The sequence below is a fragment of the Indicator indicator genome, chromosome Z (genome assembly GCF_027791375.1).
Source record: "Indicator indicator isolate 239-I01 chromosome Z, UM_Iind_1.1, whole genome shotgun sequence".
NCBI lineage: Eukaryota > Metazoa > Chordata > Aves > Piciformes > Indicatoridae > Indicator > Indicator indicator.
The window spans coordinates 7,410,440-7,435,413 of record NC_072053.1 but is presented as its reverse complement, the minus strand read 5'-3'; the positions used below and the strand labels follow the sequence as shown (position 1 = coordinate 7,435,413).

General features: G+C 42.1%; 1 protein-coding gene across 2 annotated transcripts in view; it reads right to left on the bottom strand.

The window, feature by feature from the left end:
* The window catches only part of FAM172A (family with sequence similarity 172 member A), a 341,242-nt gene extending 327,434 nt beyond the window's left edge, over positions 1 to 13,808 (bottom strand). Inside the window, exons 1-3 of one of the 2 annotated variants that reach the window (XM_054397940.1) lie at positions 13,703 to 13,808; positions 9,733 to 9,834; positions 6,555 to 6,655 (exon numbers count right to left, since the gene is read on the bottom strand). In XM_054397940.1, coding sequence (XP_054253915.1) covers positions 6,555 to 6,655; positions 9,733 to 9,834; positions 13,703 to 13,808 — 309 coding nt within the window. Of the gene's footprint in view, positions 1 to 6,554; positions 6,656 to 9,732; positions 9,835 to 13,702 lie in introns of those variants that run through there. The other variant, XM_054397941.1, reaches the window with a different exon arrangement.
* Between the last annotated feature and the right edge of the window lie 11,166 nt (positions 13,809 to 24,974).

Here is a 24,974-nt window from a genome sequence, read left to right as displayed (position 1 = left end):
CTGTAGGATCCCTTCAGCTATTGGAAGGCAGCTCTAAGGTCTCCCTGGAGTCTTCTCTAGGCTGAACACCACACCAGCGATGCTCCAGCCCTTGGGTCATCTTTGAGTCCTGCTTTGGACTCACTCCAACAGCTCTGTGTCTGCCTTACACTGTGAGCACCAGAACTGGACTGTTGTCAATTTCAATAGCCATGATCTGGGTTGAAACTGTGGTACCAACCACACAGACATCTATTTAAAAGGCAAGAGATACACACCATGTGAGCCTAACCTGGAGCTTCACCTAGATTACAAACCTCCACAACCTCCTGGCCAGTAAATAAAAAGGAAAAAAAAAAGGGTAAAAAAAAAAGAAATAATTCAACTTTGAGCTGGAAATGGTATGCCTGCAACAACTACACTGTTGTCACAAATCTGTTCTCAGTCATACTTCAAACTTGCCACATGCAGTTCTGCAGTGAGAAGCAGCTGCAACACCATGTTCTGTACACTTCTGTTGCCATTTTAATTTTTAAAAAGCAAATGGAGAGGCTCTCCACAAAATTCAATGCTGCAGTAGCGATGACTGAACCAGAATCACAGAATTATGAACAGTTCACTAAATTGTCTATTAGGAGCAGACATCAAGAGGCTGCAGAACAAATTGTGTGCCTGAAATAACGGATCAATGAGTGAAGAATAAAGAGATGTAAGGAGTGGAGACGCAGACGAACCATTGTAATTTGTGCAGAATCAATTTCTATACAGCCAGGGCAGAACATCAGAGAGAGTGCACTCATGACTTTGAACAGCAAAAAAACCCTAAAAACACCCAACAAACCCAAAGATTACCAAATGAAAACTTATTAATGCTCCAAGAAAGAGAGAATGATGCTGAAACACAAGGGCAGAACGTACACCCACTTCTTTAAATTAGTGAAATGCAATAAAAGCAGCCCACAAGATACACATGAGGTTAAAGAAGCAACCCCACAAGTGCCTGGGTATATCCCTTTAAGAATTGAAAACCAGCTCAGAGTCACTGGGCTAATAATGGGAAGAGTGAGAATATAAAACACTTTTGCCTGATGATACAAGTCCAGCTACTTATCATCTCTGTAGGTCCAGCTACATCAATGTTCAGCCACACAGAACTCCTAAAGCCAAAGGATGATGTTTCAAAGGCCTAGGGACGCATTTTACTACATCACCTTACAAATTCTATGAGCAGCTGCTTCTTAACCTATCCCAGTTTGCTAAACACATCCTACCCCACCCTAAAAAAATGGCTAATCAGAGGGTAATACACTGCCTCTGCACTCCTCAGCATCTGCATCAGTGACTCACCAATCTGTGGAACAAATAGAAGCTTTTGTCTACGTGAACAAATGCCAAAGGTCAGGGGGCAGCATCTCCTGCGTCCTCAGATAACTACATCAATGCTCACAGTGCCAAAAATGGACAATGGAGCATTTACAAATTGGTGCCTTTTTGTAGTACCAGGCAGCTAGCAGAAAACAGGCTGAAACACAGGTGACTTCTTCTCTAAAAACAAACAACTCAGAACAATTCACTTTGTCAGGTGCCTGACCTCAAACCCTCCTTGCCTTTTACCCATTGGTATACATAAATCTCAGTTTCAAAGATCACTCAAACCTGAACATGAAGAATAACTAACAAGAAGGGTAACACAGACCACAGATGTGAGACACCCATTTCATGAACACACCCCACCTCACAGTTAACCAAAAATCAAAAACAATCATTCACACTGCTCTGGCACTCACTGTTCAGATCCACAGCATGAAGAATTTGATGGCACTGCCAAACACAGACAAGAAGATGTGGTGGCACAGGAACCCACATGGAGACACAGTAATCCTTATAGCTGTGTCTTTACCCAAGCAACTTATTTGGAAAAATGGGGGTATTTGAACAACACAGGCACACAGCAAGGTCTCCACACACAGGCCACCATGGGATAGGTGCCAATCTGCTTTCCTGGTGGAAGAAATGTCTATCAAACACCTTAGACAATGCAACAGATTGGGGAAAAGCACATTCCCTGTTTTGGAAAAACGAACAGCTGAGGTGAAAGGATGTGAAAAGTAGCAGCAGTAGCCCACATAGTCTCCTCCCCTGCCACAGCTCTTGCAGGAACGAGGAGGAGGTAAAAAGAAGGTTCTTCAGTTCACAGTAACAAAGCAGTGCTCATCATCTGGGCAGCTCCAACAGATCTAGCACAGAGCCCAGACTGCTCCCTGAATGAAATGGAGAGGTTGAGCTAGCCACGGAGCAACAGACCACCACCACTCAGCAGAAGCCTGCCAGGGTCAGCAGCAGCTTTTCATCACAGTCTCACAAGCAGAAAGGCTGTCTCCACTCTTGAGGAGTGACAGTAGGGAATTGGGAGATACTAATCCATGTCATCTATCCTGCTAAAGTCAGAGCAACCTGGCCTGCAGGGGATTTTCATCTTACTGGAGTGAAAAGGCAAAACCTGCACCGCTGAAAATCCACTGAGGTTTACCTAAGAATTGGGATTGTTTGAGCAATTCTTCTCCAAGAACAGAAATTCCTTGTAAAAGAACAGAGCTTATATCTTAAATGGAGCCTTGTGAATGTAAAAACACAGCACTGCAGAGCCCTGTGCCATTGCACTGCACACAGCTGAATCTCTCTCTTTCCTTCCTCTCCTGGTCTCCTGCTTTCCACCAAACCTCTTGCTTCCACTTCTCTCAGACTGACTGCATTCAAATTCATGCTGGTGGGAATTCGTGGACCATGCCTCACTGAACTATACTGGTTAAGGGCAGACAGAGTGTTAATCAATACGTGCAGAGACTTCTGCCCTGCACTCCTTTCTTGAGCCTGCATGCTCAGTGCCTACAGAAGTTCCCAGAGCCTACCCACTATAACTAGTTTTCTAACTAGCTATTAGGTGTTTCTTCAACTTTAAAATGCACTCTTGGCAGCACAAAGAACTCTGTGAAGGCATTTGGTGATAAATTTAAGTATATACATATTTAAGCTCAATCAAGATGTTTCATACCATTTACTTTTCAACATTTCACACATCGTTTTTATTTCTAGCACGCAAGTGGACTGGCTGAGGGTGCACAAGAAATTGGGAGGGGACAACACAGGCAGGACAGGTGACCCTAGGTGACCAAAGGGATATGTCATGCCTATAGCATCATGTTCCACAATAAAAGCTTGAGGACAGGAGAAGGAAGGGGGATGAGACACTGGAACAGGTTGCTGAGGGAGGTTGTAGATGTCTCCTCCCTCCCTGGAGGTGTTCAAGGCCAGGCCTTGGGCAGCCTGGTCTGGTGGGAGGTGACCCTGGCCCATGGCAGGGGGTTGGAACTAGATGATCTTTAAGGTCCCATTCTATGAATCTCTGTTCAGGGTTATATTCCAACAAGGCATTTGTCTTCCCAAGTCACCACTATGTATGATGAAGCCCAGCTCTCCTGAGATGGCTAAACACACACACGATCATGGAAAGCACAGAACTCCGTATTTTGCTTGTCCCAGAATCACAGAATCAAAGAATGCTTTAGGTTGGAAGGGACATTTAAAGCCATCCAGTCCAACACCCTTGCTGCCAGCAGGTACATCTGCAGCTATAGCAGGTGGCTGAGAGCCACAACCAACCTGACACACAATGGTTCCAGGGATGGGGCATCTATCACCTCTTTGGGCAACCTGGGACAGGGTCTCACCAACTTCATGGCAAAAAATATCCTCCTTCACTTTAGTCTTAATCTCCCTCTTTTAGTTTAAACCATCACCACTTGGGCCCTGCTAAAGCCTGTCCCCAGCCTTCTTCCCTTTAGGAACTGAAAGGTTGCACTGAGGTCTCCTCCTCTTCTCAAGCTCTAACATGCACAACTTTAGCCTTACCCAAGAATTTTCTCACTTTTACCCAATTCTCTGCCCCATTCCATGGCAGGGAGTGATTCAGCAGCTAGGGTAGGACTGAACTGCCCCCTGGGGTTAAACCATAACAAGAAGAAAGTTTAAAAGACAAAATGTCTAAAAACACATAAGGAACCATATCTCTGAGCAGTCTGAATTAACGTAACATAAAGAGTAAGTGGGGGGGGGGGAAAAATGGGTTTTATCCTCACTAAAAAAATAACACCAAAGAAAGCAGACAAGTCATGAGGTAAAAGCAGATCTTGAATGACCAGAATGATTCGAACAGAAAGTGCTGGGCAGCAACCTAAGGAACAAGACACTGGTTTGTGCATTTCCCTTCCCCAAATGCCACTCTGACAGAAGCAGAATTGCTACCTAGAGGTCAAGGTGCTCAGGCTCTTCTTTCTTTTGAGCAGGGGATGTTGTGACAGTATAAGGAATCACAGAATCACAGAACTGTCAGGGTTGGAAGGAACCTCAAGGATCATCCAGTTCCAACCCCCCTGCCAGCGACAGGGACACCTCACACCACAGCAGGTTGCTCACAGCCACATCCAGCCTGGCCTTAAACACCTCCAGGGATGAGGCTTCCACCACCTCCCTGGGCAACCTGTGTCTCACCACCCTCATGGTAAAGAACTTCCTCCTAACATCTAAACTGAATCCACCCATTTCTAGTTTTGCTCTATTCCTCCCAGTCCTACCACTACCCAACACCCTAAAAAGTCCCTCCCCAGCTCCCTTCAGATACTGGAAGGTCACAATAAGGTCTCCTTGGAGCCTTCTCTTCTCCAGACTGAATAGCCCCAATTCTTTCAGTCTGTCTCCTTAAGAGAGGTGCTCCACCCTTCTGATCATCCTCAGGAAGACCTCATAACGTTCTCTTTGCATTCACTGAGATCAGATGCTTTTCTTCTCAAGCCACTGCTCTGGCTTCTAAGGCATTACAATAAACATGGCAATGAAATCAGAGTCATTTTCACCCAGGAAAATGTCACTGTCAGTGACTTCTACACCTACTATGCCCACAACACCCCTACAACAAGCCTGGGAAGTACCAGTAGCATCAAATACCTACTGTATCAACAAATATTTAACCAGTTAATCACCAGATCTCTAACCAATCAACCTAGTGGCTCCTTGTGGTGACACAAGAAACCCAGTCAATACATCCACCTTCACGTAGAAAGTAAAACACCAGTTCTGTGCCCACTGCTTTGCCTCAACGAGAAGAAGGTTGAAAACCTGCATTGCATAATATTCTCTGAATTGTGTAATCTATATGATATTCTATTTTGAACATACACCAAAGCCAAAATTGTAGTCCAATTCACATTTTAAGCTGTAGAGCAAATAAATGGAAATCACTGTCAGAGCATTAATGCACAACAAATCCTGAAACACCTCTTGCTAGGTGAGTGCAGCCTCAATGAATCTTCAACCATAGAATCAGTCAGGGTTGGAAGGGACCACAAGGATCATCCAGTTCCAACTCCCCTGCCATGGCCAGGGACACCTCACACTACAGCAGGCTGGCCAGAGCCTCATCCAGCCTGGCTGCAAACACCTCCAGGGATGGAGCCTCAACCACCTCCCTGCACAACCCATTCCAGGCTCTCACCACTCTCATGGGGAAGAACTTCTTCCTCACATCCAGCCTGAATCTCCCTACTTCCAGCTTTGTTCCATTCCCCCCAGTCCTATCACTCCCTGATAGCCTAAAAAGTCCCTCCCAGCTTTCTTGGAGCCCCCTTCAGATACTGGAAGGCCACAAGAAGGTCACCTCAGAGCCTTCTCTTCTCCACACTGAACAGCCCCAACTCTCTCAGTCTCTCCTCATAGCAGAGCAGCTCCAGCCCTCTGCTCATCCTGGTGGCCCTTCTCTAGACACCTTCCAGCATGTCCAGATCCTTCTTGTAACAGAGGCTCCAGAACTGGATGCAGTTCTCCAGGTGGGGTCTCTCCAGAGCTGAGCAGAGAGGGAGAATCACCTCCCTTGACCTGCTGGCCACACTTCTCCTGATGCAGCCCAGGCTCTGCTTGGCTTTCTGGGCTGCAAGAGCACATTGACAGCTCCTGGTGAGCTTCTCCTCCCCCAGCACCCCCAAGTCCCTCTCCTCAGAGCTGCTCTCCAGCCAGTCCCTACCCAGCCTGGATTTGTGCTTGGCATTGCCTCCACCCAGCTGATGCAGGACTTTGCCCTTGGTCTTGTTGAACCTCCTGAGGTTGGCTTGTGCCCACCTCTCCAGCCTGTCCAGGTCCCTCTGGATGGATCCCTTCCCTCCAGCCTGTCCAGGTCCCTCTGGATGGATCCCTTCCCTCCAGCTGTCTGCTGCACCACACAGCTTGGTGTCATCAGCAGACTTGCTGAGGGTGCACTCAATGCCTCTGTCCATGTCACCAACAAAGAAGTTGAACAAGCCTGGTCCCAGGACTGATCCCTGAGGGACTCTGCTTGTCCCTGGCCTCCAGTGGGACATGGAGCCATTGACAGCCACTCCTTGGGTGCGGCCATCAAGCCAGTTCTTTATCCATCTTGTGGTCCACCCACCAAACATTTAAAATTATCATTTCTAGAGAGAAATAGACCACACCAACACACAGATGCATGCACAGATGCATGCATACATGCACACAATTAATATTACCTCTCCAAGAGCTTCGTAACGCTTTTGGTTCCATCTATGCAAATCTTCACGGTAATTAAAAACAAACGGCTCCCCAGTTTTTATGTGTCTCAACTGTCCTTCTGCAAAAGAAAGAAAAACCATTAAATTTCAACACACTTCGTTAAAAGTAGGATATCTAAGTGCTGAAAATTAAAAAAAAAAAGTCTACATCTAAAACTTTGAAGCTATTGTGAATTCTTCTCTTTAGGTTATTACAGTCTTGAAGGAAAACTGTTATAGCATAACAAAACTGTTACAGCACAACAAAATGCATTGCCCTTCAATGTCAGGTACTGCTAGATACAGCTAAACCCCAGTGAAGACAGTGAAATTATCTGCAGATATCAAATGCCAAACTGCTTTGCAAGCTTGCTAGGGATTAACACCAAAATGTAAACGTCAGGAGTTAATATTTGATCTGCAGTGTCAATTAGGTGATCAAATGGTAGCCTTAAATCCCCTACTTCAAACCAACTGCATTTATGAAGAAAGGTGAGCACAAATTGGGCTGGAAAGAAAAGAAACAGATATTTTCAAGATTAACAGTATTCCAAGTTACACTGAAGAAAAAAAAAAAACCTAACTCCATGATCTCAGCTTCTAGGCTCTGCACCGTGGGATTCACAGAGCTCCGAGACTACAACAACAGAACAATGCAGGGTGCTTGATCAGAGCTAAATCACATTCTTAGACTCCAGTGTAACTTTCTGCAGTTGGCCTTGCTCATAGCAAAACTTTAGTAGCAGACCACAGATGAAGATAGGGACTGAGTTAAAAATAAAGTAAGGAGCAAACTGCCAGGATCTTACCAGTACTGTTTCAGCTTATCAAACAAAACCTAAGTTGTGGTCTCAGATAATCACAGAATTGTAGTGAATCAGAGGAGCATTAAAACCAAAAATATCTTCTCTGAAAGCTTAAGCATCTGCATGATGAAATGGGTCTTAGAAGAGTGTTTCCTCTTGAACCGTAAAAAATTGCTCACCCAGTTCACACTTTCTCAGGACCCTTACATTTTGATTCTTGATGTTTCAAATACAATATTAAACATCCAGTCCAAAAGTTGTGTTTATCTGTTTATTTGACATATTATTTCCAGACTTGTCTCACCTCCTATGGTATACACCAAGGAAATACTTCTCTCCAACTTCATAGCCCTGTCACTGTTCCAAAAATCCTTTTATTTTCATCATAACTCTACCTTCAGCTGTTCCTTCTCAGCTAGTTACTCTTCAAGTATGTCATAAAATCATAGAATCATGCAATCAACCAGGTTGGAAGAGACCTCCAAGACAGGTTGTCCAGGGAGGTGGTTGAGGCCCCATCCCTGGAGGTGTTTGCAGCCAGGCTGGATGAGGCTCTGGCCAGCCTGATGTAGTGTGAGGTGTCCCTGGCCATGGCAGGGGGTTTGGAACTGGATGAGCCTTGTGGTCCCTTCCAACCCTGACTGATTCTATGATTCTAAGATCCTCCAGTCCAACCTATCACCCAGCCCTAAGCTCCACCACCTCCCTGGGCAGCACATCCCAATGTTCAATCACCCTCTCTGTGAAGAACTTCCTCCTAACATCCAGCCTAGACCTCCCTTGGCACAACTTGAGACTGTGTCCTCTTGTTCTGGTGCTGCTTGCCTGGGAGAAGAGACCACCCCCCAGCTGGCTATAACCTCCCTTCAGGTAGTTGTAGACAGCAATGCGGTCTGCCCTGAGCCTCCTCTTCTCCAGGCTATGTCATTATTAGGTGCATGAAGCTGCCTTCTCCACAAGTGAAGTGGAGGAAATACCTGGTATGTTGTTTTTTTTTTTCTTTGACATTTTGGAACCCTTATCTTCTTCAGATTCTTTAAATCTGATAAATATCTTCCTTCACTAGAAGAAGCACAATTATGACATAAGAGTACATGACCCAACATCTGAATCAAGCCTACAAAAGCAGAATGGAGACCATTCTGCCTGGCTGACCAGCAGCACAGGCAGTAAGCTTTGCTGCATTCTGCGGAATTCGCTCAGGCTGTGAGGTTAGTGATGGAATATTCACTAACATCATTCTAAAACATCATTCCCCCAAAATTCAAATTTCATCCCTTTTTATCAACCACATATGAACCATTAACTCTGAAGTCAGTAAAGAAGACAGTAGACACTGTGCAGATCTAAAAATAAGGAGCTGAAAAGTGACAGAGCTGAACCCCTCCCATCAAAGAAAGAGCATCACTTTCATGACACTTTTAGTCTCTAAGTACCTTCCTGTGAAAGCCATCAGGGTATTAAAAAGCTAAGTGTTGCATAAATGACTATCATTTAAAGGAAAGCTCTTTTTTTTTTCTTTAAACGTGGAAGATGTAAGACAGGCAGATTTAGAAACTAAAGTTCCTCTGTTCACAGAACAGGCACTGCAAAGAAGTAGAATTGTAAACGTCCCCATCTGTCCTACAGGTTTCAAACAGTCTTGAAAAGAGCCATTTCCTGGGGTCTGGTTATTACTTTGGCTCAGAGGCTTATTTCTCAGCTGGATTTTAAAATGTATGCACTGGAAATTATAAATACTACTAACTCATTTAACTGACAAATCCAGCTAGCTGGAAGTACCTGTATCTGTAATGCAAAACCATGACCCACACAAGAAGAGTTAAAAACATTCTACCACATTGCTCATCCTTCCATCCATATCAATGGGTGTTTTCCTATCGGCATGAATGAAACAGCTGGGATCTATTATTATCTATATAATAATTAGATATGAGTATCTAAATTCTTTATGTATGGCTTATCACCTAAATAATTTTTCTCTCTGTAAAAATGAATCACTAAATAAAACATCTCTTAAATAAGTGGCTACTCCCTAAATTTGCTTTTTAATGACAATGCTACAAAAATTACTTTTCAGAATTTCTCTACTGAACTTCAGTATCAGGAAACAGGAAGTCATAAATTATGCACAGTAAAAACCTGCATATTTTTGTGACTGTTTTATGTAATTAAAGGAAAAAAATAATTACTTAGCTAGATTTACAAGTCTGTTAGTGCTCAGGCTTACAATTTTATTCTTCAGAGAAAAGTGTGGAATTCTAATAGGGACTTATAAGGTATAATTAAAGTTCTGATAACCTCTCAACATTATTCTAAGTATAGCCTTTACAAAGCAATATATGACTTACTTTCATTAAAAATGTACTCAAATCCTTCCAGAGTATCAGGAAATTCAAGCGGTGGCTCATCTTTTTTCATTAGTTCATCCAAGTCTATCCTAGACAACAAATCTAAAGAAGGGAAAAGAAAAATTACATAATGCATGCTATGTCTTTTTTATTTCACTGTTGTCACTGACAAAATGTTGTTTGCTCAAATCTGTAAAACTTCAGGGCTGAAGGACATCCCACAAATTAATAAACATAGGACTTCACCATGGGAAATCCTGTTCCAGATTCAAAAGCTGGGCCTCATTGACAGTAATCTTCTGATTTATTTATTTACCTATCTATCTCTAATGTTGATCAAAAAACATCCAGGGACAGAGAAGCCACCAAAGGCACAGTGATTTGTTTCAATGATTCATTACTCTCAATGTTAGAAATGTGTCTCTGGGACACATCATGCTTTTAACATGAACTTACCTAGCTTCAGTATGAAGCCATTGATACATTCTTGTTTGGTTTCCTGAAGAGCTCAGATTATCAAATGCACGTCATCTCGCAGGCATGTGTGATCACAACATTCCTTAACCTTCCCTTTGATATCCAAATAGGCTGAGCTGTCTGACTCTTCTCTCAACCACCCTCCTTTAATGACTCTTCAGGCAGAGAAAACGGCCATCATCCATTTCACAGCAAGCCATAACGTGCACACTTCAGACTAGTATGGAACAACCCAGCAGTGCCTGCATTCCCTAACCAAAGTTAACTACAGTTTGTATTCTTCACCCTGGATTTAAGGATTTACATTTACCCAGAGACAAGCACATAGGGACATCTTTTGCTTCCATTTAACTGCTAAACAGTGACAGGTAACAGTGTAGAACCACCTCTCCCCTCTTCCTTGCTCATCACCACACAACCTAATGCCACCCTTCTAACATACTTTCTATCAACAAAGGATCATCAAGAAATGACTCAGCAGGAATTCACTGAAATGTTTTCCTGCTTTCTTGTAGATGAATTTGAAGACTTGAATGTTCAATTCAGGAGTGCTACACTGACTTTGAACTATTTTTGTTTCATAAATCCAAACATCATGTATTACCAAGTAAATGCATTAAGTACTCCAAGTATGTTGGTTTGCTACCTTCATCATCCAAAGCTGTAGCTCAAAGAAAAGTTTGAAAAGACTTTCTTTAAACTTCCTTTGTTTGATATTAACTACACTTCCGTCCTTTAATTACTTAAAATCATTATTTGAATAGATTTTGTGTCACTGTTTTAGCTTGGTCTTGCTGTCAGCAACAAACCTACACCTTACCCACATTACTTAAGCTTTGCATTGGTACATTAATCCCTTGGAATTCCTGGAGTGTTTAAAATGTTCTGAAAATCAGATTCAATATTCTTGAGAGTTCTTTGGCATGCTCCTTCAAACTGCTCAGGCTGACATGATATTCACTCCAGCATCCATGGCTGTCCCCATCTCCTCCTTCTCTAAGTGATTTCACTGGGTAAAGCTTGAGGATCAAAGGCCATCTTGTACAGCCACTGAAATGCATCATCCCCCCCAACCTGTACCATCACCTCTGAGCACCTCTGTGGTGTCTAAACAGCTAGGTAACACTGGATGTTGACTTGAAGACTTCTAAATGTGGCTTTCTTAACCATAGCTCACTTTTACATCAGTTTAACAGCAGGTCCCATAACATTCAACTCACATAAGCAATCACATGATTGTTCTGGGCATTGTCCTCTGAAAGTTCTGGAGCAGCTGCTCTGGGCCTCAATCAAACCACAGGGAAAAGAAAAGTCTTGTCAAAGAAGCTTTTTACAAGGGGATGTAAAAAGCTTGCCCTTTGTTCCTCTGTATATTTACAATGTCAAGGTAGCATGGTAGCAAGAGTCTTTAGTGTCTCCCTGGGGAAGAGACTCCATTCACACCACACCTCTGAAATTTAATTCCTCCAGTTTTTGTGTCTTCCTGCTGTGACTTATTTGGAAATGTGTTTACACAGAAGTGTCAGTTACTACATAATAAAATATCCATCTTCTGAGTAGCAAGGGCAAAACTACATGAACCCAATAAGCTTATCTGAAGTATGTACAGCTTGTTATGATATGCAGGCTCCCTCAGAGTCACACAGGAAGACCACAAATTGGTCTGTGCTTCAAATACCACCACGGACACTTTCTTCCTGTGCAATTTTTCAAGTTAAAATTAGCTGAAGTGCCCTTGTACCTCTGAGATTCTTTCAAGACCTGATTCATCATTCTCACCTAAGATCCTGGGCTCTCCAAGTCAACTTGAGACTAGCTTAACAGAGCCCAAACCTGAGTGATTTGCAAGAGACCTTCTGCAGCTCGTAGAATCATTGAATGGCTTGGGTTGGAAGGGACCTTAAAGATCATCTAGTTCCAACCCTCCTGTCACAGGCAGGGACACCTTCCAGTAGACCAGGTGTGATGGTTTGAAACTGTTTTTTTTTAATTTGTCTTCTCAAAGTTCAAGCAGAGAGAGTGAAAGAGTGTAAATAAGTCACTACTGAGTGTAAGAAAGCAAAATAATGATTGTTCTAAACACTTCCATTGGAGAGAGAGAAATGTTTAAGAACCACTACTCCAAAGAAAGTGGGGCACTCTGCAGCTGGGGCAACTTGCTGGGCTGTCTGGCTGCTGCTGCTGCTTCTCTTCTGGCTGGAGATAACACACTGACCTTGGCGAGCTAAGTTAACAACCTCTTTGCTTTTAGCTAACTCTGCTTTCTGCCAGGGGGGTCTGAGGGGAGGCCCCTTGGGAGGTCCCTTCAGGGGAAGCAAAGGGAGCTTGGTTGTGCTTTTCTGTTGATTGCATATATTTGTAAATGTTGTGAATTTTGTGTATTTGTACATATTCATTGCATTTCATCATAGATTGTAGATTTGCTTGTAAATACAGCTCTCATTTGCTTTCCAGACTGAGCTAGCCTGGTTATTGTCAGTGGGGAGGATTTCAGCTCTCACACTGATACACCAGGCTGCTCAAAGACTCATCCAACCTGGCCTTGAAAACCTCCAGGCAGTCTACAGGAGTTGATTAGATTGCATGAAGAAAACAACATCCTCAGAGAAAGTTTTCGTTATGTGGAATACTTCTTGGACATTAATACCTAAAGAAGATCAAATTCACACCACATATAAAACAGGAGTTTCAATTTTCCAAATATGAAGTACAGCTTCATCAACCAAACCACAGAGGTTTTCACCAAACGAAACATAGCTGTAACTGAACAAACACTGCCTACAGAATATACATTTCTAATGATACTTTGGTAGAAATCAAATTTTTACTCTAGAGTTACGACTGTCTTCTCTTTTAAAAGACAGTTTAGGGTGTAAATGTGTGATGCAAGCACTTCAAACCCAATGCTTGTTTAGCTCACTTGTAACCAACTCCATATACTTCCAAAATGGAAAGACACTATCTGAAAGACGTCATTTGTTGAATTAGTTTTTTTTCACCTCAAGAGATTACTCCATTAAGTCACTTAGCACCATGAAGCTTGTTAAAATCACAAAAAACAAATTCTTTTAAATCAACATGGTAATCTATGTCCTGAGAATATTTTCCCTGCTAACAGTCCAAGAGATTTCTGAAGGCTGTAATATGGTTGCATAATTATTACACATTAACTGGCATAAAATTCAATGATAACTCCCAGAAAGTAAGAACACAACCTTCTCAAAGGATAATCATGCAAAATGTAAAATAATTAATGGATATCTTCATTCTGTTACTCGTTGCTACCTTTTTATATGATGAAAATACTGATAATGGACACACCATTAGACAAAGTACATTAGTTTAGATGGACTAATAGTGTCTTGTAGCATTGCAGTTCCCAGACTCTCACTCATAATTGGATCAAACTATTTTCCTTAATAATTGCTCTTTAAACGTCAATGTACGTACAAAAGAAGGCAAAAAACAACCAAAGCAAAAAAGCAACTCATACCCTTTAATGCAGTAGTCTTCTCTTTTTCATCTGGACCTCCTTGCTGGAGCTGAGCCATCATTACCCAAACTATCAACAGATTTAAAATACTGAGGTAAATGTACATTAATCTCCGATGAACAATCTGGAAATCAACAAGAGTTGGAAATTAACAAATTTACTGATTTCTCCTTCAACAGCTAATGCTTACATCACCAAAACCAAAACAAACAAACAAAAAGAGCAAAACATTCCTATTATAAATCTCTATAATATGCAAGGTAAAATTAAAATTAACATTTTCCTCTCCATCAAACTTCAACCTAGGCACTCTGTAGTCTCATCACACCACGCTAGATGAAGAAGTTATACAACAAAGTGTGACACACACTCAAGGTTGGTCAAACATTCAAGTTCACAATAATAAACACTAGTTTCTCCCTAATCCTAAAAGGACATCCACCTAATCACAGAATGCATTGAGTTGAAGGGGACCCTCAAAGGTCATGTTGTCCAAACCCCCTGCAGTCAGCAGTGACATCAGCTAGATCAGATTGCTTATCAAGACTGACCTTGTCTCCAGGGATGGGGCCTCTACCACATCTCTAGGTAACCCATTCCGGTACCCTCATTGTAAAGAACCTCCTCCTTTTGTCTAACCTAAATCTACCCAAAGATGTGGTGGTGAATGGAGCTAAATCCAGTTGGTGGCCAGTCACCTGCAGTGTTCCCCATGGCTCAGTTCTGGGGCCCGTTATCTTTACGATCTTTATCAATGAACTGGATGGGGGGACCGAGGCACCCTAAGTAAGCTTGCAGATGACACTAAATTGGGTGGTTGTTGATCTGCTGGAGTGTAGAAAGGATCTGCAGAGAGACCTGATGTGAACTGTATGAGGTTTAACAAGGCCAAGTACTGGGTCCTGCACTTGGGTCACAACAACCCCATGAATGCTGCAGGCCTGAGGAAGTATGGCTGAAAATTCAAAATGGGATTCTGTCTTGGGACCCTCACTCTAAGAAGGCCATTGAGGTGCTAGAGCACATCTAGAGAAGGACCACAAAGCTGCTGAAAGGTCTGGAGAAGGGGCCTGGCTAGTAGCAGCTGAGGGACCTGGGGGTATTTAGTGTGGAGAAGAGGAGGCTAAAGGGAGACCTCATTGCTCTCTGCAGCTCCCTGAAAGGAGGCAGGAGTGAGGTGGAAGTTGTTCTCTCCTCCCAAGGAGCAAGCGATAGAGCAAGAGGAAGTGACCTGACACTATTCCAGGTGAGGTTTAGGTTGGACATGAGGAACAATTTATTTCCTGCAAGAGTGGTCAAGCAGCCCAGGGAGGTGGTGAAGTCACCATCTCTGGAAGTGTTCCAGAAATGTGTGGCCATGGCACTTGGGGCCATGGTTTAATGGCAATGGTGGTGTTGGGTTGATGGTTGGACTCAATGATCTTAGAAGTCATTTCCAATGGGAAAAAAAAAATCTATGATACTATGATTCTATCCTGCTCTAGTTTAAAATCAGTATTTATTTTTTTGTGACTCTAATGAAACACCAGTAAATGACATTTGGAGAAGCACCACAGTTGGAAGTCCAAAGTAAAAGATACAAAGAAAACTAGAATCAATAGAATTTCCACAATTACCAAGGATTTTCTTCATCAATTAACTCCACTTCATTGTTCCTGCTGTACTGTATAGTTTTGTTTTAGTAAAATCATGCAGAGCACACAGTTTTAAACCACTGGCAGCACTAAATGTATAGAATGAATGTCCAGCTACAGAAGAAACCTCAGGATATTCAAGGTGAAGATTTGTATTTCTAAATTTCTCCTATTGTACAGAAAGCAACTCAGAGATAAAAATCTGAAAACCCTTTCATCTTGATTCTGACACCGAGGGAGCAAACTACCACATCACAACCACTCCTTCCCTTGCAATAAAAAAGACTTCAGTACATTGAATTCTCTTTTTCTTCATCTCTTTTTCTTTGTTTTATCTGTCAGTCATTGCCAATTTGTTTTATTTTTCTCCCAAACACTTTCTCAGAGATGGATTTGCATGAAGTGTTATCTCTGTAACAATTTGTAACTTTCAAACAAAAAGTAATAGGATTCACCAACTCTACTACTGGCTCCCTAATACTTACACCCATATGAAAACCCCAAAATGGTTTATTTTAAGTAACAGCAGATCACTGTAAAGACAGAACACAAAAACAAAAGGGAAAAAAAAGTCATAATAAAGACTATTTTTCTATTTTTTTAGACAAAATCTGTTATACATTATTTCACAGATTAAGGAAAACAGCAGTTTAAAGTGGTGACAGTTATTGACTAAGGAGAAAAGTGCAAGGAGGAGATTGTTGTTTATTTGAGTTTTTTGTGTGACAACTATTAACTGAGGAGCAAGCTTGGAGGGGGAGATTGTCCTTTACTTGGGTCTTTTTAAGATGAGGTTCAGTACAGTCCAGTAATCCATCCTACAAGTTGGAGCTACAGGAGATTTTGACACCTTCCTTCACAGAAGGCTGTTCAGATTTAAGCTGATGGGAAATGACAGCACACTGCCAAACACCTTTTAAAGCCACAAACACCACCAGGAAAACTCTGCTTAGACTGTGTAGTTTTAAAATTATGACACAATTCAATGTGACTCAGTTAAAACATGCAGCTTTTGGCTAACACTTAAGTCACGTCAGCACCCATAAAAGTAATCAACAGAAATAACAGCAAAACCTCAGAGTTTCCTAGAGTATAAACCAGTCAATGTAAACATAAACCCATGGGTGGTACTAAAGACTTTTCTCAGATGCTTCCAAACAGTCCACTGACTGTAGATCACCAAACAAAACACCTTGCGCATCCACACTTGGTACATTGGCAGTACAGAACCATATACATGCTGGTAAACCACTGAGGAAAGAATCAAACCCATTCCAGTTAAAATCAGTAGAAGTGCTACTAAATGACAGTTCTGTTCTGTGACATCCCTGATGCAAATGATTCCAGTCATAAAAATTGGGTGGTCTCCCCTCCATAACATCTGAAAAATTCATCACTGGGTGTAGATAATGCAATTACAAAACACACGCAGGTGCTCAAAGACTCCGTACTACCCAAGGGAGGAAGCATAAAACTTATCTGGTAAACTAAACTCCATCTCCTAATCTGAAAGACAATGCAGAGATCAAGAATCCCTGGTGTTCTTGTCTCAACAATGGACACCCCTCCTCTTCCTTTAACAGATGAAGACCCTGCCACTGAGGAAAGAGTAGGTTAACAGGTTCACTTGCCAAGCTAGAAGCATCATAATAAAAAAAAAAAAAAAACTAAGCAAATCTGATCTTAGCTTTGCAAGACAGAGAATTTCCAGTTCTTTTTGACAAAGTAAAAAACTGTTACAGCAGCCACTGGAGGGAGGACTTGATATTAGAATGAGGATGAAGCAAGCACACAGTGTTTTATGTATTGTTTGTGTGAACACAGCATTTTGTTGAATCCCTCACTGGTATCTGTTTAAACGACAAACAGAAAAAAATTAGATGGGAGGGTTGGATTTCCTTTCTTTGACAGACAGGTGTCGAATCAACCACAGTCTGACAGTGCAGAAATGAACAGTGGGAAAATTACAAAGCTCCCTGAATGGCTGCTTGTAGGCAAATGCAGGAACTGCAGTTTATTCTTGGAATCACTTTCAAGCCCCATTGATCTTCAACTGCTTACACTGACCACACAATTCACAAAATCATCATCAAGTTCCTCATCACAGAGACTTTAAATGTCTTGCTCTGTACAATTGCTTAAATGATTCTTTTACAAACATCTCCTCTGTGGGTTCTTTGCATTAGCTCCTAAGAAACAACTTACTCTCTCACCTGAAGAAAATCTTCAGCGAGAACATGTGTTTATTTGCATCTATCATACTTTCCCATGCAAACTTGAATATTTAATCACAAAATATCTTATGCATAATCTGTACTTCTGCCACTCAATTGCCCAGCAATACTTAAAATAATTTGATAGCAGAAATATTCTGGTTTCATGGACTGACAAGACAAGAAGGCTGCATTTTCATCACACCCCTATTAATGCAACCACAGAACTGGGGAAGTCACAAACAAATGGTCATTAAATTGAAAAGGAAACAAAACCCAAACAAACCCAGCAGATTTTTGTATATTCAAAGGAATATAGATGTAGGTATTTCATGTTCTTGTCTGTAAGGTGTTACTGGAAGTTTGGACCACTGAGTTTGTGCTAGTCTTCAAATCAAACTAGACACCCTATCATGTATTCCAACTCTGAAACAAATGCACAAAAAAGGAGATTTCTACAGACTTCAGTTACTCCTCATTGTGCACCTAGAATGTGACCAGAAAATGTAGGACATAATTTTGCTCTCCATTAACAACACCTGAAATTAAGTCAAAGATTATAGGCAAAAAGGCTGTAAACAATCGTAGCGCTAACTCACCACAAGTACAGCGTAAGAAGGAAATGCACAAACAGCACAAGTCCATCAAGTTTACCTGGACAAGATCTGAACAGCAGTTATCAGAATGCCTCTTTGTGTTACACTGCTTTACTAGAACACGGCTGGATTACATTCTTGCTCTTTGTAAAACAACATCCCCAGCAAACTCAGGACAAGTCTGGGTGAGATTGGTGAATCTGGCTGATGACTGAACAAGACCCTGTTTTTATTTCAAAGAGATGGAGTGGTGATTTCAAAGAGTGGAGTGGCTTCTAATTTTCTAATTTTCTGCTCTATATTGGCTCAATAAAGCAAAATAAAAATAAATTTTAATCTTAGCAGTGTTTTGTGTCTAATTAGATTTTTAGAGCACTACAAAGGATGCCAGTAACAACTGAATCAATTAGGACAAGGGGCAACGATTTTGGAGTAGAGCAGGGTAGATTTAAGTTGGACATCAAGGAAGAAGCTCCACTCTTGAGGGTGGTGGAACTCTAGAACAGGTTGCCCAGGGGGGTGGTGGAGGCCCTGTCCCTGGAGATATTCAAAGTCAGGCTTGGTGGGGCCTCAGAGGAACCTGATCTAGTTGGGAATGTCCCTGCTGACTGCAGGGGGGTTGGACTAGATGACCTTTAGAGGTCCCTTTCAAGCCAGTCCATTCTATGGTTCCATAATTCAATTAAGATTCTATTTCACTTTCCTTCATTTTTAACACTCTATTTTCAACTACTTTATAGCTCTGCAAAAAAAAAAAAATCAGCTCTGTAAGAATTACTTCCAGTCTGCTTTAGACTAAATGGCTATTTAAAAGTTCAGCTAAAATGTCTGCTTCTCTTGTCTAAGAAGAAGATCTAGAGACAGTATCTTCTGCTCAGTTCACAAGCAGCTACAGCACCTCCACGTTGCAGAGATCAGAAATTCATCCAGAGGATCAGCTTAGCAGTCTGTGCCTCTTGTCATTACCCTTAAAGTCTGTGCAGACCTGCTCAAGTTAAAATTGCCTTTTTTTCCTCATACATTTAACACAGACTTAATAAGACTTACCAGAATTTCCAGGAAATTTATCTATTTGCCCATAGCATGCTCCATACAGCTGCAAAAAATCCAGAGGGAAGATGCACAGGAGGGGAGTGAAAAATGCTAGAAAATCATGATCCTTAACCACTAAAATACAAAGAAACTGGCAAGGATCCCAAAGCCCCTGAATCTTAGCACGTCTTCTACAAAGCGTGGTGGAACCTACTGATAAAGGACACAACACTACAGGTTGATTTACCTGCACTGCAGCTACTTCCCAGTGCTATTTACCCCGTAAGCTCAAAAAGTAGAAGACTACCAGCTACAGGCATTAGAGTTCCAACCATGTCAGCAACTCAGTTGTTTACACAAGGCAGAGTTAACACAGTTCCACACAGTGAAAGTTTAATTATTTCAGCTTAACTTTTCTTGAAATGCTGGAAATTACCTAAGTATGTAAACATGATCAAACAAACATCTCAAAATAATATATATATTTTATATGTATATGTTTTAAATATACATATATTATGTATAATATTTTGAGATGTTTGTCTACATCTATCTGTATCTATATAAAAGGTAACAAGCTGAACACAGCTTCTGGGAGGTTTACAATGTGCTGGTCTTCTCAAGCCAACACAAGGTTCAAAGCAATTACCAAAAATTCTTCCTAAGTAGCTCAGCTTTGAATACATGGACTGGTTTTGTCTGGGATAGAGTGAGTTTTCTTCACAGTAGATGGCATGAAGCTGTGTTTTGGATTTGTGCTGAAAATGGCATTGAACCACACAATCATGGAATGCTTTGGGTTGTAAGAGACCTTACAGATTAAATCACTCCAAGCCCCTGCCAGAGGTAGGGACGCTTTCCACTAGATCAGGTTGCTCATGGCCTCATCCAACCTGGCCTTGAACCTTGCCTCCAGGGAGAGGGCAAACACAGAGATGTTTTAGTTATTGCTGAGGAGGGCACATCCAGAGTCAAGACCTTTTCTGCTTCTGACCCCGTCCCACCAGCAAGCAAGGATGGGATGTAAAAGGAGACAGCAGCCAGAACCAAGCTGGCTAAAAGGATATTCCAGACCATAAGATGTTATAATCAGCAACAAAAACTGGGCTAAGAAAAAGAAGAGAGGGAGTATGTTTAGAGCTAATCTGTCTTCCAAAGTCACAGAATGTTATGGAGTCCTTTTCTGGAGTTGGCTAAACACCTGCAATACCTTATTTTGATTCACTTGCACAAAGCTTTCCTTAGTAGCTTGTCCTGTTCTCATCCCACAAGTTTTCTCACATTTGTCCTTAAGATTCTCTCTCCCATTCCATTGGGGGGAGGATAAGTGAGCAGCTGAGGTGGAGTGGAACTGAAAGGTGGGGAGAGGTCTTGGCTGTCCACTAGAGTTAAAACCAGTACAAGACAACACAATACTCTCAAACATGCAGAACAGCAATAATTGAAGTGTACAAAGAGATACACTACTGCTGATGCAGCAGGTGGATAGTTATCCAATGAATCAGGCAAGCAAGTCTGGGGACAGGAGAAGTGATCCTGCAGTGAAGGCAGGGGAATGCTGCCTAGGAGAACTGCATCCACAGGAGGAATCTGCAGGTGTTCTCATATCAAAATGTCCTCAGATAACCTCTTTTTGTGTATTCCCCATTTTCTGGGCATTCTGCCTGAATGATCTTCTTCAATGCTCAGAACTATGAACCTCTGAATTCTTGTTTCAAGAGGTATTTTGAAGAACCTTCTCTAGCTTTTTACAAGCTCAGCACCCAATATGAGTTTACACTGATGAGTAGGACATTAATTTCAAGATGCCTTTCACCACCACCTTCCTCTAAATCATAGAATCACTACAGAATGGCTTGAGTTGGAAGGGACCTTTAAGATCATCTGGTTTCCACTCTCCTGCAGTGGGCAGAGACATGTCCCACTAGACCAGGCTGCTTCATCCAGCCTGCTCTTAAACACCTTCAGAGATGAGGTGTCCACAGCTTCTCTGGGTAGTAAGAGTCCTCCACAAACAGCAATTGTGGAGGACATTAACTGAATGACTTGACAGTTATTAAGCCTCAGAAAAAAGTATATTAATGCTGTATTCAGGGCAAGATTAGTATTGTGCTGTTCAGCTAGTGCATGGGGCTACATCTTAGCTGATGAGGGCAGCAGGGAATGTTGAAACAATACAATTATTTGGAAAACAGTTGTGTGAAATGCTCTTTAATTAGAGATTCAGATTTTCCTGTCACAAGTTCTTGGCACAGTATTACTACATAACATATCTGAAATTGTCCTGTTGTGGTGGGTTGAAATTAACCCCCAACTAATGTGGAGAATTACACCCCAAAATGAAAATTACCAGACTAGCTCAGAAGGTTTTGGAAGCAAATGAAGCTCTATTCACAAGCAAACTAAACTCTAGAGATATATGAAATGCAATCAACATGTACAAAATATACAATAGATGCACAATATATAGATATATAGTTAAAATTTATAAACAACACAGAAACTCCTCAGACCCCCTGGATGGATCCAGGGGACCTATTCACCTCCTCCCCTACTCCCTCCCTCCTATTACCTTACACAAGTAGTCAAAACAAAAATACCCCTGGCAAGGCCACAGGAGAGAGAGCAAAGTTGCAAGCAGAAGTGACAGAAGATCAGAGAAAGAACTCTCTATGCCTCTGCTCTATATTCCCATTAGCAATCCAATTAATTATATAGACCTTATAAGTAATTTCCTTTTACATCCAATGGTAATTTATTTTACTTTTTTGCAGTCAGGGACTAGGCTAAAGCTCCCCCCTTTAAACTGTAACAATCCACCCCTTCTGCATAATCCCATCGTTTGCTAATACTGTCCATCTAATCTAAAACAATATCTACAATAATGAGTAATAAAGTCCATATTTTCAGTTCATCTTCCATTCCAGCTATCTCAGATGCAGGTGATTCAAAAGTTCAAAAAACAGGAAATAAGAAAACTGTTTGTTTCTTCACAGATGAGACTCAATGCCATGCTCTTTGGCCCACTTTTTTATGAGATTGTTCTTGAAATGAGTTCCATTGTCAGATTCAATTCTCTCTGGAGTACAGCATTTGTCTTTCCAGACCAAGAATGGTGTTACGTGCAGTTGCATGAGGAACTGGATAAGTTTCCAGCCATCCAGTGCTTGCCTCTACCATAGTCAGCACATACTGCTTACCAGATGGAGAACAAGGTAGAGTGATGTAGTCAATCTGCCAGGCTCCACCATACTTGTACTTGGACCACCCATTCTTTTTCCAGTCCTTTAGCCATCTCCACAAGGCACTGGCTACCATCCATGGGTCAGTGTTGAGATAAAGCTTTGGCCATCTCTCACGTTCAGCTACATTAAGAGCTAGCTGGACAGCTTTTACCTCTGCAAATTGACTGGATTCTCCTCAGTCTCTTGCCTCTGCAGGAGACTGCGTGTTGGACTCCACACTGCAGATTTCCACCTCTGCTTGTTCCCAACAAGGCAACAGGAACTGTCTGTGAACAAAGCATATTTCTCTTCATCATCAGACAGATCACTGTAAGGAGGAGCTTGCTCAGCATGAGTTACTCTGTTCACTGGAGGTTTTGTACAGTCAGTGCCTCCTGGCCAGTTTATGATCACTTCCACCAGACCAGATCTTTCAAGACTTCCCATTCGAGCTCTCTGTGTTATCAGAGACATCCACTCAGACCATGTGGCATCTGTCACACGATGTGGTAAAGAACCTTTACCTCTGAACATCCAATTCAAAACTGGTAGTCTGGGAGACAGAAGAAGTTATGACTCAGCTCCAATTACTTCAGAAGCAGCTTTCACTCCTTCATAACCAGCTAGAATCTCTTTCTCTGTTGGAGTATGATTTGCCTCTGAGCCTTGTAGCCACGACTCCAGAAACCAAGTGGACATCCACATGTCTCTCCTGGAGCTCTCTGCCCTGAGCACTAGATTGAACCATTGTCACTTGCAGAATGCTCCTAATGTCCAGACCAGTTCAAACAGGTCCCAAACCCATTGTATGGACTACTTCTTGCTTTATGTGGTCAAAGGCTGCTTGTTGCTCAGGACCGTACTCAAAATTGTTTCTCTTTCAGGTCACATCATAAAGAGGTTTAACAATCTGACTGTATCCAGGAATGTGCAGTCTCCAAAAACCCCACTACATCCAAGAAAGATAGTGTCCTTATTATTCATGGGATTTGCCATGGTGGAGACTGTTTATCACATCCAGTAGAATGTGACAGCAACCATCCTGCCACCGCACTCCCAGAAACTGGATTTCTCTGGCTGATCCTTTCACCTTGTCTTACTTAATGGCAAAACTGGCTTTCAACAGAATGTCAATTATTTTGTTACCTCTTCACAGGGAACAGAAGCCCTATGAGGAGAGGCTGAGGGAGCTGGGGGTGTTTAGCCTGGAGAAGAGAAGGCTCAGAGGAGACCTTATTGCTGTCTACAACTACCTGAAGGGAGGTTGTAGCCAGGTGGGGGTTGGTCTCCTCTCCCAGGCAAGCATCAGAACAAGAGGATACAGGCTCAAGCTGTGCAAGGGTAAGTATAGGCTTGAGCTTAGAGAGAAGTTTTTCACAGAAAGAAAGATTGCCCATTGGAATGGGCTGCCCAGGGAGGGGTGGGTTGAACATCCCTAGAGGTGTTTAAGAAGAGGTTGGATGTGGCAGGTAGTGCCATGGCCTAGTTGATTACTTAGGGTTGGGTGATCAGGTGGACTTGATGATCTTGGAGGTCTCTCCAAAGCTGGTTGATTCTGTGATTTTGTGGTTCTTTCTTGAAGATTGCTTCAGCAATTTTACCCCACAAGATGACATCATCGATGAACTGAACGTGCTCTGGAGCTCCACCTTTCTCCAGTGCATCAAGAATCACTGCATGACAAATTGCTGAGCTGTGTTTCCACCCTTGGGGCAAATGATTGAACGTGTACTGGATACCTCTCCAGATGAAGGCAAACTGAGGCCTGCATTCCTCTGCTATGGGAATAGAGAAGAAAGCATTAGCAACGTCTATGGTGGCATAACCATTTGGCCTCCTTGGATTCCAGCTCATATTGGAGTTCCATCATGTCTGGTACAGCTGCACTCATGGGTGGAGTTACTTCGTTCAAGGCACGGAAATCAACTGTCAGACACCATTCTCCATTCAGCTTTGGCACAGGCCAAATCAGACTGTTGAAAGGTGAGTGAGTCCTGCTGATAACCTTCTGACCTTCCCAGTTGACTAATCAAGTTACGAATGGGCACCAAAGAGTCACGGTTGGTTCTGTAGTGCCTGTGATGCACAGTTTGAGAAGCAACTGGCAGTTTCACATCCTCTATCTCATACTGTCCCACAACTGCAGATTCAGGTCTAATAGACACCCTTAATTTTTCTCCATCAAGTTCTACAGTTGCTATTCCAAAAGTCCATTAGGGTCTATGAAACCCCCCCAACTAATGTGGAGAATTACTTCCCAAAATGAAAATTGTCAGACTAGCTTAGAAGGTTTTGGAAGCAAATGAAGCTATATTTACAGGCAAACTAATTTATTTGACTTCTTTGCAGTCAGGGACTAGGCTAAAGTTCCTTCTTCAAACTGTAACACCTGTGATAGTTTATCTTAAAGAAAATAATAAATATTTTGGACAAGATTTTAAGATGATTGTACTAGACAACTGGTTTTAACAGGATTCTGGCTCGAAAGATGGGGTGGAGAAGACTGACTCTCAACAGCCTCATCTCTGTACATACTAAGCAGTTACAGGACAAAGCCAGAATTTTTAATATTT